Here is a 13883-nt window from a genome sequence, read left to right as displayed (position 1 = left end):
TTAATATGCCACCTTTTGGAGGCATAAAAACTTTGGAAGTTCCTATTTTTCCTTAATATCTCAAAGATGATTCATTTGTCTATTTCTAATGTCAACAATAACATAAAAGATTTGACAAATTGATACATTACCTACATATCATGGTTCATCATATTGATAAATTACCTGTATATCATGGTTTATCAAAGTTATTCTGTAAACCATGGTTTATCAAAGTAACTAATTACATGTACATGGTTTATCAAAGTAATAACCCGTATATTATGATTTATCAAAGTCATTAAATACCTGTATATCATGGTTAATCAAAGTAACTTAATACCTGTATATCATGATCTAAAACGAATGGAGGTATATCAAGTTGATCTGGATTTATCTTGGCATATAGAAATTGTACACCTTTAAGTGAGTGAACTTTCTGTTTGATATCTGATGCTGTAAATGTTGTGAAAAACCATGTTGCAAACTGAAATAGAAAATGAAAAATACTGGTTTCATACAGTGATAAAAACTTTGAAGGCAATAAATATTTAAGCATTATTATATTCATTTGTTCATAAACTTAACTTTGACAATTAACTTGACAACAGATGTTTGAGTTAAAATCATGGTTATTTTACACAGAATATTTACTCAGAAACTTTCATTCTATGCCTGGGAATGAAATACTGTATCCATAAAACAAATACAAAAAGCAGGTTGTAGTAGGTTTCTGAGGCTTTGTGTTTCACTACAAGCTGGATGGGAAAATTTATACCTCGCAGACCAAAGGTATGAATATGCTTCGCACTTTTTTGCTATTCAGTCAGTAATTATTTTGAATTTTTCCATAAAAATGACAAATGGTTTTGTTCAGAATGAAAGATGGGCAAGTCCGTTTAAGATATCTATTGGGTAAGGATTATTAAACAAATGTTATACTAACAATATCACCAGAGTGAGTGGGCTAGCTATGCACTTTTATCACACGTCAGTGCTGCTTTTGCGACTCAATAAAAATGGTTTTGCAAGGCCATGCATACATTTTGACCTCTTTTGCGTTATATATATGAACATTACACTTCAGACATGTCAATGAAAAAGTGATTCTTTTTCACTTTAAGCAGTCTGTATTTATGGTACTAGTATGCAAAAATAGAATGTTATATTCGCCAGAGGCTCGTATAATATAATTTTATTCAACTCATTCTTTGAATTTACACTCATTCAATATATTCTATATATAGAAAGTCAAGCCAATGCCCGATATCAAACAAGCAAAAATAGCCTCTGTTTTGTTTTACCATCATGATCTATACAGGAAATACTATTCTGAAATGCCTGAACTACATTTGTGACCCCCTTACCCTTAGTAGTGCTTACCTTTGACCACCATGTAGGATGTACAATGTAGAATGACTTCAAATTTTTCTTATATCTGAAAAGTATAAATTTATGAACATAATCATGATTTAATAGTGCAAACTATAACAATCCCCCAATATAAAAAATGATTCAACCTATTTTATTGTGAAATATGTCTCATGTTCTGTGTTTTTACCTGTTCAAATGTAAGCTAGAGACTGACTGAAAAGAAAGTGGAGTGAAAATTAAACGTAAACATTTTTGACAGCTGATCTCCGTCAAATCAATAATGTCACCATATGTGAGCTTTTTTTGAAAATTTCTATATACATTTTCAACATTTTGATATAAAATTGTCCATTTATAGGCTGTTCTAAATTCCAGGCATGGAAATGTCTGTTTTCAAGGCACGGAAAAGACATAAACTCAGCAAGGTAAGGTATAAATAATATTGAGGATTTTTTTATATTACTACCCATAGTGCTTTCCATAATGCCTTTTGTTATATTTCCTTATTGTCCCCTGATTGTATTTTGTGTATATATATCTATAAAATAAATGAAGCATAAAAATTGGAGTTGTGGTCTTCTAATATAGATGTCTGCCTCTCAAGAAATAGATCATGGAATTGAGCCCTACTCCAGTAAGGACAATGATTCCTGTTTAGACCCTTTCAATTCAAGCTGAGACATAACACGACAATGAAATTAAGATTTGAGCCATGTTATCTTTTCATCCAAACACCCTCACATGCTACCATTTTGTCATGTTTATCTTAGTGAAAATAGATTAATGAGCCGCATCATGACAAAACCAACGTAATGTGTTTGCGACCAGCATGGATCAAGACCAGTCTGCGCATCTGCGCAATCTGATCAGGATCCATGCTGTTTGCTTACAAACCCTATTACAAGTAGAGAAACTGTAGCAAACAGCATGGATCCTGATCAGACCGAGTCGAGGCGCAGGCTGGTCTGGATCCATGCTGGTCACAAATCCACTATGGTGGTTTTGCCGTCACACAGCTCATTTACTTTCTCCTTAGTTATTGATGTAAGAGACAATATAAACCAACTGGATATCGATATCTATTTAAATGGTCTTAACATGATGTTATGAAAATCAATGATATAAGTTTTTCTATAATAAAAGAATAATTATAGGAATAGACATAACTGTAACTTATCAATGGGCTGTCAAATTGACAGCAACACTACACAGCTTCTGTAGTGTTTGTATGCCCCATTATCTTATGTTCCAGATTCCAGGTTGCATTTCATGGAAAATCAGTGTTTGTATGCCCCATTATCTCTGAATAGCCATGCAGATGAACATTTTTACATTATGGTATAAAGCGCATGCCTCTAGATTTTGCAATTTTCTCAGGAGAATGAATTAGATAAAAGTCTAAATAAACTTTTTACTAAAGATGTAAATATTTGTTGAAATGGTCTTAACTTAGTCCTATAGTTTACATAAGTCTTAGGTCTTAGGATACACTAACAACTTTCTATGAAGCACAGCCCAGGATGATTGTACAAATAAATTACAAGCTTTTTTCAAAATCAGCCAAACTTAAATACTAATACTTATGAAGATTATTGTTATAATTGAAACTTAAAGACATTAATTATTCTAACCTATTATTTGGTGAAATATTATTACTATTAGTTCCTTCCTGACTCTTGTTTAAAACAAAATAATGTTTAGATAATTATATACTTACTTATGATCTAAGGTATGATAGACATTTTTTAAGTAGTTCATAGGTGGTAGATTTTCATTACTGGTCTGTGTGTGGAAATACACGACAACATAATCTCTGTCCACAATTGGATCCATTAACCGTATCATATATAACAATGCCTGAAAATAAAACAACAATTCATAGCATGGTAAAATCATCTTTTTTTCTCTATGTTTCTTGTAGACTGTACATTCTTATAGAATTAGATATAGAGTTATATTTTTCAGCCAGAAAAATTCGTATTTCACTGAAAAGTTAAAAGTTATTAACATTTTCAAAATCATGTTCTGTGGACCAGCTGCCGGAGTCCTAACTAATGCCGAGAGAAGTGACCCTACGAAGTAGGCAGAGTCAATGAGGATGGTGTACTAGGGTGCATGAGCCCCTAATTAGAATGACAACTTAAAAGGCAGACCCTTTGCTTGGCACCTACAGCCCTTTTAAAGGGCTACATTCTTTTCTTATTTTGTTTCAGGTTTTTATACTTTTAGATTCTCATTGACCACCATACAGTGACCTACTTTTGGCTAAAAATTTATTTCTCTGGCAAATAGTAGGTGGAAATTGAATGGAGGTAAGTTTTCACCCCTTTGTGCTTCAAAGTTCAATCCATGCTCGACAATGAAAGCTGCTCTGTTTGTGCCTTGCTGGCAGATGAACCCTCATTTAATATAGACTACACACATATATGTACAACTTGCAATTCTTACTAGTTCTTACATTACTATTGTGAATTCACTTAATTTTACGGTTTTTGACAAAAATGTAAAGATTTCATTGGCCCTTAAATTTGGGTTTTCTGTTTTTGAAGAAGACGAAAAAGATAATTAAATACAAATAATGTTAAAACATCTTACAGCAGGTGAAATAAAATTGCAATGGATCTTAAATTTGTAGATTAATTAATCCAAGAAAACCAGGAAAAAAAGCACCCCACAAATGATTCTGATTTTGCAGTATCTCATCTGCTCTTGTCTTAAATAATTATAAAGGGAGGGAATATTACCATATAAGTTGTTTTTTCTGTGGGCTCTAAATTCCGTGTTTTTTTTCAAATTTTGGCATGTTTTTATTTCTGCTGACTTGATTTCTGCTGCAAATTTTTTCATCATTATAAATTGACATAATTTATAACAATAAATACATCCTTTCAAACATTGCTGGCAGCAGTTTTACACAACTTGATGACCCCTCAACCGTTATAATCTGTTAGTTGATATCACTTTAGACGACACAGATCATAATGTAGGACATATATCATGACAGGTTTATAACCAAATAATTGAGAAATATTCTGTATTTTTTTATTTCTGCCGTGCTGAAACTGACCGCAGAATACCCAGTAATAAAGTCACTGCAGAATAATCCACATATACTGTATAAGATATCCCGCTAGGGAAAGAGTAATTATTTGACCTTAACAGAGTTGGTATGATTTAAAGTAATCTAAACCAGGGAACAAAAAGTGTATTTTCAAAGATTTTACCTTTTCCATATCCACAGTATGAGCTGGAAAGTTTTTACCCACAAACACAATAACAGGGCGTCCAAATCTATCCTGACCAGTCCGATAAAGACAACGCAAAGCTGAAATCTCTGTAAGATCTTCAGTCCGAGCCCGTTTTAATAACCTCTCATACCTGTAATCATATCACATATGAGAACTTTTAAATACCTTATCACACCCCTAAAATTTATGAGGGTATTTTAACAACCTTTCACTGTCAAACAAGTGGATATAAGATGATTTTGTAAAAAAGGAGACAAAAGTGATATCTGTTTTAACTAAGAAGTCCATTGAGGTAAAGAATTGTACACATTTGACTTTATGATCTTTGAATCTATCTCCATCAGCCACTACAAAAAGGTGACACAAAATGGAAAAAATAGTGCTCAATAATCTGGCAAAATGGTAAAAAATTAACTGACAAATTAAATGAAAAATATTCCCGCTTGTAAATAAAGTAATAAATAAAAACCTATTTTTCTAACACTAATATCCTACTTGATTGATGTAATTGACTGGTTGTATACCTTTTCTGCTGTTCTATATGTTTGACCTCATTTACTGTCCTTGGGTTGCGCTGTTTCTGGTCATCAGGATGTTCCTGCATGCTGGCGAAGGGATGTTGACCTACTGACCCATTTATAGACTTTCCAAACTCCTCGTTCAAATCTACTGTCTTCTCGAATTCATCTTCTTTCTGTGGACCTGTAATTGAGAGAAAAGTGTAGGTATAAGTACGGATGGAAGTGGATACTTTATCCATATATAAAATTTGAGTTGAAATTGTATAACTGTTGGGGAGATAATTAATGGAAACTGAAATTTCTTTTGCATTTTTTTTCAAGAGTTCAAGAGGGATTACTCAAAATAACTTGACATTTTGTCATACTTGTGTTCAATTTTTGAATTTACTATGAAAAAAATAATCAGTCATTCATATGATAGACTGAAATGCCTATAAAAATCCTTCAGAATTCCTACTGATACAGTAATGTTTAATTCATGAAAAAAAGTGGGACGGTCTTTTTACAACTTTGATCGTTTATATATCAAAGTGACATTATGCTCATTTTTTCATTGTCAAATTGACTTTAATTGACTATGTATTTCAGTAAACTTGTTCATGTTGTTATAATGGTGATTGACAAACACATATGATATTTGAAAATGTTTAGGGTAAACTAGAACTGCCACTATCATGGCGTGAATACCCCCGCATGCCACTTTGTCAGAATCAACAGTGGCCATTTAGAACTCAAGGACAACCAACCTGCCAAGTCTGAGGTGACTAAGTTAGTGCATTGCTAAGTTATGTATTCTACATGCTTCAAATGTGAAAATGTCAAAATCAATACACTCTGGACAGGCATTGGGGAAAAGCTTTATTTTGACAAGGTCCCTGTGACCTTGACCTTTGACCCAGTGACCTCAAAATCAATACGGATCATTTACTAATCATGACTAACCTCCATGCCAAATATGAAGAATGTGGGTCATAGGAACCTTAAGTTTTTGGGCGGACAAGCTTTTTGAAGTCAAGGCCCCTGTGACCTTGACCTTTGACCTGGTGACCTCAAAATCAATAGGGGTCATCTACTAATCACGACTAACCTCCATGCCAAATATGAAGACTGTGGGTCAAAGGAATCTTAAGTTATTGGGCGGACAAGCTTTTTGAAGTCAAGACCCCTGTGACCTTGACCTTTGACCTGGTGACCTCAAAATCAATAGGGGTCATCTACTAATCATGACTAACCTCCATGCCAAATATGAAGACTGTGGGTCAAAGGAATCTTAAGTTATTGGGCGGACAAGCTTTTTGAAGTCAAGGCCCCTGTGACCTTGACCTTTGACCTGGTGACCTCAAAATCGATAGGGGTCATGTACTAATCATCACTAACCTCCATGCCAAATATAAGGACTGTGGGTCAAAGGAATCTTAAGTTATTGGGCGGACAAGCTTTTTGAAGTCAAGGCCCCTGTGACCTTGACCTTTGACCCAGTGACCTCAAAATCAATAGAGGTCATCTACTTATCATGACTAACCTCCATGCCAAATATGAAGACTGTGGGTCAAAGGAATCTTAAGTTATTGGGCGGACAAGCTTTTTGAAGTCAAGGCCCCTGTGACCTTGACCTTTGACCCAGTGACCTCAAAATCAATAGGGGTCATCTTCTTATCATGACTAACCTCCATGCCAAATATGAAGACTGTGGGTCAAAGGAATCTTAAGTTATTAGGCGGACAAGCTTTTTGAAGTCAAGGCCCCTGTGACCTTGACCTTTGACCCAGTGACCTCAAAATCAATAGGGGTCATCTACTTATCATGACTAACCTCCATGCCAAATATGAAGACTGTGGGTCAAAGGAATCTTAAGTTATTGGGCGGACAAGCTTTTTGAAGTCAAGGCCCCTGTGACCTTGACCTTTGACCTGGTGACCTCAAAATCAATAGGGGTCATCTACTTATCATGACTAACCTCCATGCCAAATATGAAGACTGTGGGTCAAAGGAATCTTAAGTTATTGGGCGAAAAGCTTTTTGAAGTCAAGGCCCCTGTGACCTTGACCTTTGACCTGGTGACCTCAAAATAGATAGGGGTCATCTACTTATCATGACTAACCTCCATGCCAAATATGAAGACTGTGGGTCAAAGGAATCTTAAGTTATTGGGCGGACAAGCTTTTTAAAGTCAAGGCCTCTGTGACATTGACCTTTGTCCTGGTGACCTCAAAAGCGATAGGGGTCATCTACTTATCATGACTAACCTCCATGCCAAATATGAAGACTGTGGGTCAAAGGAATCTTAAGTTATTGGGCGGACAAGCTTTTTGAAGTCAAGGCCCCTGTGACCTTGACCTTTGACCTGGTGACCTCAAAATCAAAAGGGGTCATCTACTAATCATGACTAACCTCCATGCCAAATATGAAGACTGTGGGTCAAAGGAATCTTTAGTTATTGGGCGGACAAGAAAAAACCGACGGACGCCGGCCGGCCAGACGGCCTGATGGCCGGACGGACAATCTGATTCCAGTATACCCCCCTTACAACCCCCTTACAACTTTGTTATGCGGGGGTATAAAAATAAATCTTCCTAAATACATAAAAAAGACTGCCCTACTCTTTTTATAGATACATTTTGATGGATATTTACACACATTTCACAGGGCCTATTGAGTTATTTATCGTTCATGTGAAGTAAATTATAAAATTGAAAGGAACAAGATATGTTTGTAAAACATGTATGCCCCCTATCGGCAGCCAATTAGTCATGTGATCAGGTTATTATGCATGACTTCTGATCCAGTGAACAAACAATTAATAAGGGTTATCTAGTATCTACTGGTCATGACAAGTAGGCTGTGTGCAGCAATTTAAGTTATTACAAATCTTACCAAATAATATATGCATAAATTTTATGAATCAAGTAGGCCTCATTAATGAAAGCCAAGTTGTCATATTACATAAGACCTTCAAATGTGTATACCAAAAGCATTTTTAGTTTAATATAAAAATATCAACCAAGGCAACTTGAGTTGTTGAGTAATTGGTCAGAAACTGTCATTAAGTACAAGGTCAATATGACATTGACCCCTTGACCCCAAAATCAATAAGGGTCATCTACTGGTCATGATCAATCATCATACAAAGTTTGAAGTTTCTAGGCCAAAGCGTTCATTAGTTATTGATCAGAAACTGTTTTTACTTACAAGGTCAATGTGACCTTGACCTTTGACCCCTTGATCCCAAAATCAATAGGGGTAATCTGCTGGTCATGACCAATCACCATACAAAGTTTAGAGTTCCTAGGCCTAAGTGTTCTTTAGTTATTGATCAGAAACCGTTTTAACTTAAAAGGTCAATGTGACCTTGACCTTTGGCACCTTGACCAAAAACTCAATAGGGGTCATCTGCTGGTCACAACCAATCATCATACAAAGTTTGAAGTTCCTAAGCCTAAGCGTTTTTAGTTAATTGATCGTAAACCGATTTTACCTACAAGGTCAATGTGACCTTGACCTTTAACCCCTTGACCAAAATCAACAGGTCACCTGCTGGTCATGACCAATCACCATACCAAATTTGAATTTCCTAGGCCTAAGGGTTCTTTAGTTATTGATCGGAAACCGTTTTACCTACAAAGTCAATGTGACCTTGACCTTTGACCCCTTAACCCTAAAATCAATAGGGGTCATCTGCTGGTCATGACCAATCACCATACCAAGTTTGAAGTTTCTAAGACTAAGGGTTCTTTAGTTTTTGATCGGAAACCATTTTTACCTAAGAGGTCAATGTGACCTTGACCTTTGACCCCTTGGCCCCAAAATCAAAAGGGGTCATCTACTGATCATGACCAATCACCATATCAAGTTTAGAGTCCCTAGGCCTAAGGGTTCTTTAGTTTTTGATTGGAAACCGTTTTTACCTAAGAGGTCAATGTGACCTTGACCTTTGACCCCTTGACCCTCAAATCAATAGGGGTCATCTACTGATCATGACCAATCACCATATCAAGTTTAGAGTCCCTAGGCCTAAGGGTTCTTTAGTTATTGATCGGAAACAATTTTTACCTAAGAGGTCATTATGACCTTGACCTTTGACCCCTTGACCCCAAAATCAATAGGGGTCATCTACTGATCATGACCAATCACCATACCAAGTTTGATGTTCCTAGGCCTAAAGGTTCTTTAATTATTGATCGGAAACCGTTTTTGCTTACAAGGTCAATATGACCTTGACCTTTGACCCCTTGACCCCAAAATCAATCATCTACTGGACATGACCAATCACCATACCAAGTTTGAAGTTCCTAGGCCTAAGGGTTCTTTAGTTATCACTCGGTAACCATTTGGTCTGAGGACCGACGGACTGACAACGGGACTGACCGACAAGTGCAAAGCAATATACCCCCTCTTCTTAGAAGTGGGGGCCCTCTTCTTCGAAGTGGGGGCATAATTATGCGAAAATGTTAACTTATTTTGACTTTCAACTGTTCACTCTATATCTACCCATGGATGGGCATAATGTCACTTTAACATTTTTCATTATCACTTATTGGTCAAGCACCATGTTAATAGTCTATCTTTCAAAATATATTACTAATTCAACTCAACTTGACAGCAAAAAATAATAATCATAATGCCATTTTCAATGGCCAAACATTGTAGACTGTTAACTTTGCTGATTGGTGGAGAAGGTGTTGTCTCCTTTGTCTTCATTAGTTATAGTCCGACCAAACTCCCGATATAAGAGTTGTTCTGATGAACCGGCACAGTAGTCTCCTGTGTTTTGATTGGTCCAATTACTATTCGATTTTGACTTCAAGCTCAAGACTTTGACCTATGACCCCCTCAGTAGTGTTATTTTAACAAACCATGTATATTATGTTATGCTGTACAGTATGTAGAGCATATAGTGCCAAGTGATGTTAAAAACATGATTGTTTACATTACAAAACTTATTTATTAAGCATGATTCACCACAGATATATTATTTAAAGTAGTTGAATCTAAATTTATTACATATATTAGTTTATTTGTTAATTTGCTGGAGTTTAATAGTATATATTAACTACATTATAATTACAGTGTATTTAGAAAAAGTCAGTCAGGTTTTCTTGTGATGTTTGGTCAATCCACACGCTCAGGTCAACCATCCTCGATATCTACTTCCATTTAAACTAGTTGCTTAGAGATTGGGATTTAAATTTGAATAAAAAGATTACAAAAATTTTGGTAATCAGCCCCTCCTGGCAACATAGCATATATATCTCCCCCCTCCCTGAATAAACAGGGCACCCTAGGGGTGAGAGAATTCTTGCCCCCCCCCCCAGTCAAATGGACCCGAATGGACCTGGAGGAGAACATAAAAAGTCTCTGAACCCCCGCTATACCAAAAGCATTTTTTTCTTGTATTGTTCATGGTTATAGTTTATACCACTATATAGGTCTAGTTACCTGAAAAGGGATGGAAAATTGTACAAATTAACCAAAGATAGCTTAATATTTAATCTTTAGATGTCCTATATTTGGTCTTTTTTTGTATTTATAATATATATAGATGCAGAAAACTTGTATAATAAAAAAAATAAGCTATTTATTGCTCACTTCAAAGGGGAGAGTAGATAAATCCTATTCTTTGGTCACTTTGTGAATATTTTATTGTAGAATCCATTTTAACACATGTTTTACTGAATAATTGATTGGATTTATTCCCAAAAACCTTTAAAAACTTATTATTATTTATGTTTGGTCTTTTCTAATATATTTAGGTTTACTTATTCAGTTAAAATGAGCAGTGTGATAAAAATTTGGTATCAGATTGTTTTTTAAAGTTCTCTCCCTTGGACTGTTAATATTGGTGATGATTTATTGCAGCTGTTTTAGAAAGTTAGGAAATTTTAACCTATTCCCTTCAATAGTTTTACAGATTGCATCTTGCATGCAAAAACTTCACAGAAGTGTAAGAATCCATTTTAACACATGTTTACTGAATAATTGATTGGATTTATTCCCAAAAACCTTTAAAAACTTATTATTATTTATGTTTGGTCTGTTCTTATATATTTAGGTTTACATATTCAGTAAAAATGAGCAGTGTGATAAAAATTTGGTATCAGATTGTTTTTTAAAGTTCTCTCCCTTGGACTGTTAATATTGGTGATTTATTGTAGCTGTTTTAGAAAGTAAGGAAATTTCAACCAATTCCCTTTAGTAGTTTAGCAGATTGCATCTTGCATGCAAAAACTTCACAGAAGTGTGTCTAACTTCCATGCTGACAACTGTGTGAGTACAACAGCTCTTATTCTTTGAATAGTTGTGCTAAAAATAATTGATCTATTTCTCACTAGTCAATACTTGTATATTAACAAAGGGAGATAATACCGGCAGGATTAAATGTTGGTTTATCACTGATTCTAATTTGTCTTTCTGGTATAACTGGTTCCCCCATTTCATTGCCGATATCTTCAGGGAGCCGGGACAAACTCTCTCTCTGTTCTTGTGGATTTCGAGGAAAATATAGAGGTAAAACTGTTTCATACACAGACTGAAAAATAAACATGTATATATTAAAGTATTTCACTCATTTTTCATTTGTAGCTGAGTGGTTGCTTTTATGGGTTGAGGCAGCAGCATTGCAGCCACCGTTTATCCCTATTTTATCATATGAGACAAGTAAATGGGTTTGAATTACTGGAGTCCATGCATCTCTTAGGTCCGACAGGTGATGTGGTTTTGACCCTGGTGTTACTTAAAGTTTGTAGCACCCAAGGTTAGCCAAAATCACCATATGACATAAATTGTGCTGGTGCCCTGTAAAACCAAACAAAACAAAAAAACATTACTCAATTATTTTCATTCTCTTAGATAAAATTGTTTTTAAAACTAACAAATAGGAAGAAATAATAAATATTTTTTATTATAAGTTTCGAGAACAAATTGCATTACTTAATTTTACCCATGAAATATGGTACTATATCAGTCAAATACATTTAATATATTTTCAAAAAAAAAATTTTTTTGAAAAATCTGATAAATGCAAAACAACTTTTTGTTGAATTTCGTTTTGAAAACTATCTAGAATGATAAAAATTGGTCTAACTAAGAAAATTAATCTGAACACCAATATCTTTAATTAAAGCTGTAGTAACATTTAAAGAGTTATGTGATGTCACAATGTAGCGCCAAATATCGCGTGCAAAACAAGACGCAATAATATATTACTGCGCGCTGTACAATTGCAGAAAACTGTTGCCTTAAGCAAGCAATTAATGGTGTTTGTAACCATTTTCTTTGATAATGAAATTAAATCAACAGGATATTTTTATAATTTTTGTGAAATATGGTATATGTTTTCACTCAACATAATAAAATTCCACATATTTTCACTTGCCTTCCCGGCTTGTGGAAATATGTGGCATTTTATCATGTTTTGTAATTAATATATTCCATATAAACGAAAAAAATATCCTCTTAAACTTTTTGAAGAATAATAAACATACATAACTGGCTGGATGGGATAGTTATTTTTTTTCAACAAGAATGTTTTATCAACGTTTATAAGTACATGTATAACATATGGTGATGTCAAGGGAGTGTCACAGATGTTGAATATTTATCTCTCAAAAACACACTACATTAAACAAAGTCTGTAATTTTTTATATAATTTTACTGTTTTCATTTATTTCGATTATTCATCCTTTTTTGGTTGGATCTCCCCTTTTTCCAGATTGTAAAGTCTAATTTCCGTGACAAGTGAAATACAACATTTCAATACATTGCTTTTCAGTTCTACTTTTAAAATATTTTTATTTTTTGGTCACCTTACAGAAAATAATTCCCTTTTTTTTTATCCTAAAATAGTGAAAGTATAAAATGATATTTTAATTAATGTAATCATTGAATATATCATGTTTTATTTCTCTATACCTTTTTATAAAACACAAAATAAAATGTGATATGTCATTAGACCAAATGATATCGAATAAATTTATTCTCTGCTGAATTAACTTTAATCTTTAGAATGCTGACAGCAAATGAATCTACCCATGTGACCTGTGCAGACCTCCATCAGCTATCACATCACAAAATTCCATGTCTAGTTGATACTTACAAGCTTTTTCAAACATTTAGAAATTAAAATAATATTAAGTTAAAAAGTTCTGTTAACTTACATAAGTTTCATCATCACAGACAAAGATTATAACATCAACATCACTGCCATATCTCTCCAGGAATCTCCTCACAGTTCCTGTAACAAAAATAATTAACTCTTACTTATTTTTTCTTCTTCTTCATCTTTTTTTGAACATACCTTGCAATTTTCATTCAGAAATATCTAGCACTAAGGCTATGAAGAAAATAGGGAAAATTAAACCAACTTATCAAAACATACACTTTTATTAATTTCAACTTACATATAAAAAGTGATGGTTTTTTTTTGTTTTTTTGTTATTTAGTTGTTGTTTCAACAGTTATGTCAATGGGAAAAGGCCTAAATTTGGCCTCTTTTTATGCAAAAAAAAAAAAGAAAATCTAATTCTCTACTGATAAAAATGAATGTCCTTGGTCACTAAATTAGATAACCTAGACCAGACTACATATTTGAAAAGTCTATGTTTGGGTGTATTGTCACTCTTTACACAGAATAATAACAATTTTGATTGAATTAGTGGTAAAATTGAGCGTCCTTTGACACAGACCTAGCTACATGTTTTACACAGGCTGACCATATTCTACACTGATGTTTAACCAACTTCAGTACATCTACCCATCATTTCA

At 34.2% G+C, this 13883-nt stretch overlaps 1 protein-coding gene across 1 annotated transcript in view; it reads right to left on the bottom strand.

The window, feature by feature from the left end:
• The window catches only part of LOC132735810 (protein GDAP2 homolog), a 34275-nt gene that overhangs the window by 7129 nt on the left and 13263 nt on the right, over positions 1–13883 (bottom strand). The window contains exons 5-11 of the mRNA XM_060722852.1: positions 13277–13353; positions 11486–11648; positions 5126–5303; positions 4578–4731; positions 3071–3210; positions 1363–1417; positions 323–466 (exon numbers count right to left, since the gene is read on the bottom strand). Of these exons, the coding sequence (XP_060578835.1) occupies positions 323–466; positions 1363–1417; positions 3071–3210; positions 4578–4731; positions 5126–5303; positions 11486–11648; positions 13277–13353 (911 nt within the window). The remainder of the gene's footprint in view (positions 1–322; positions 467–1362; positions 1418–3070; positions 3211–4577; positions 4732–5125; positions 5304–11485; positions 11649–13276; positions 13354–13883) is intronic.

This window comes from Ruditapes philippinarum, unplaced genomic scaffold (genome assembly GCF_026571515.1).
Source record: "Ruditapes philippinarum isolate M1 unplaced genomic scaffold, ASM2657151v2 ctg4708_1_1_1_1, whole genome shotgun sequence".
Classification (NCBI taxonomy): domain Eukaryota; kingdom Metazoa; phylum Mollusca; class Bivalvia; order Venerida; family Veneridae; genus Ruditapes; species Ruditapes philippinarum.
The sequence above is the reverse complement of the archived record's forward strand: the minus strand, read 5'-3'. Positions and strand labels throughout refer to the sequence as shown.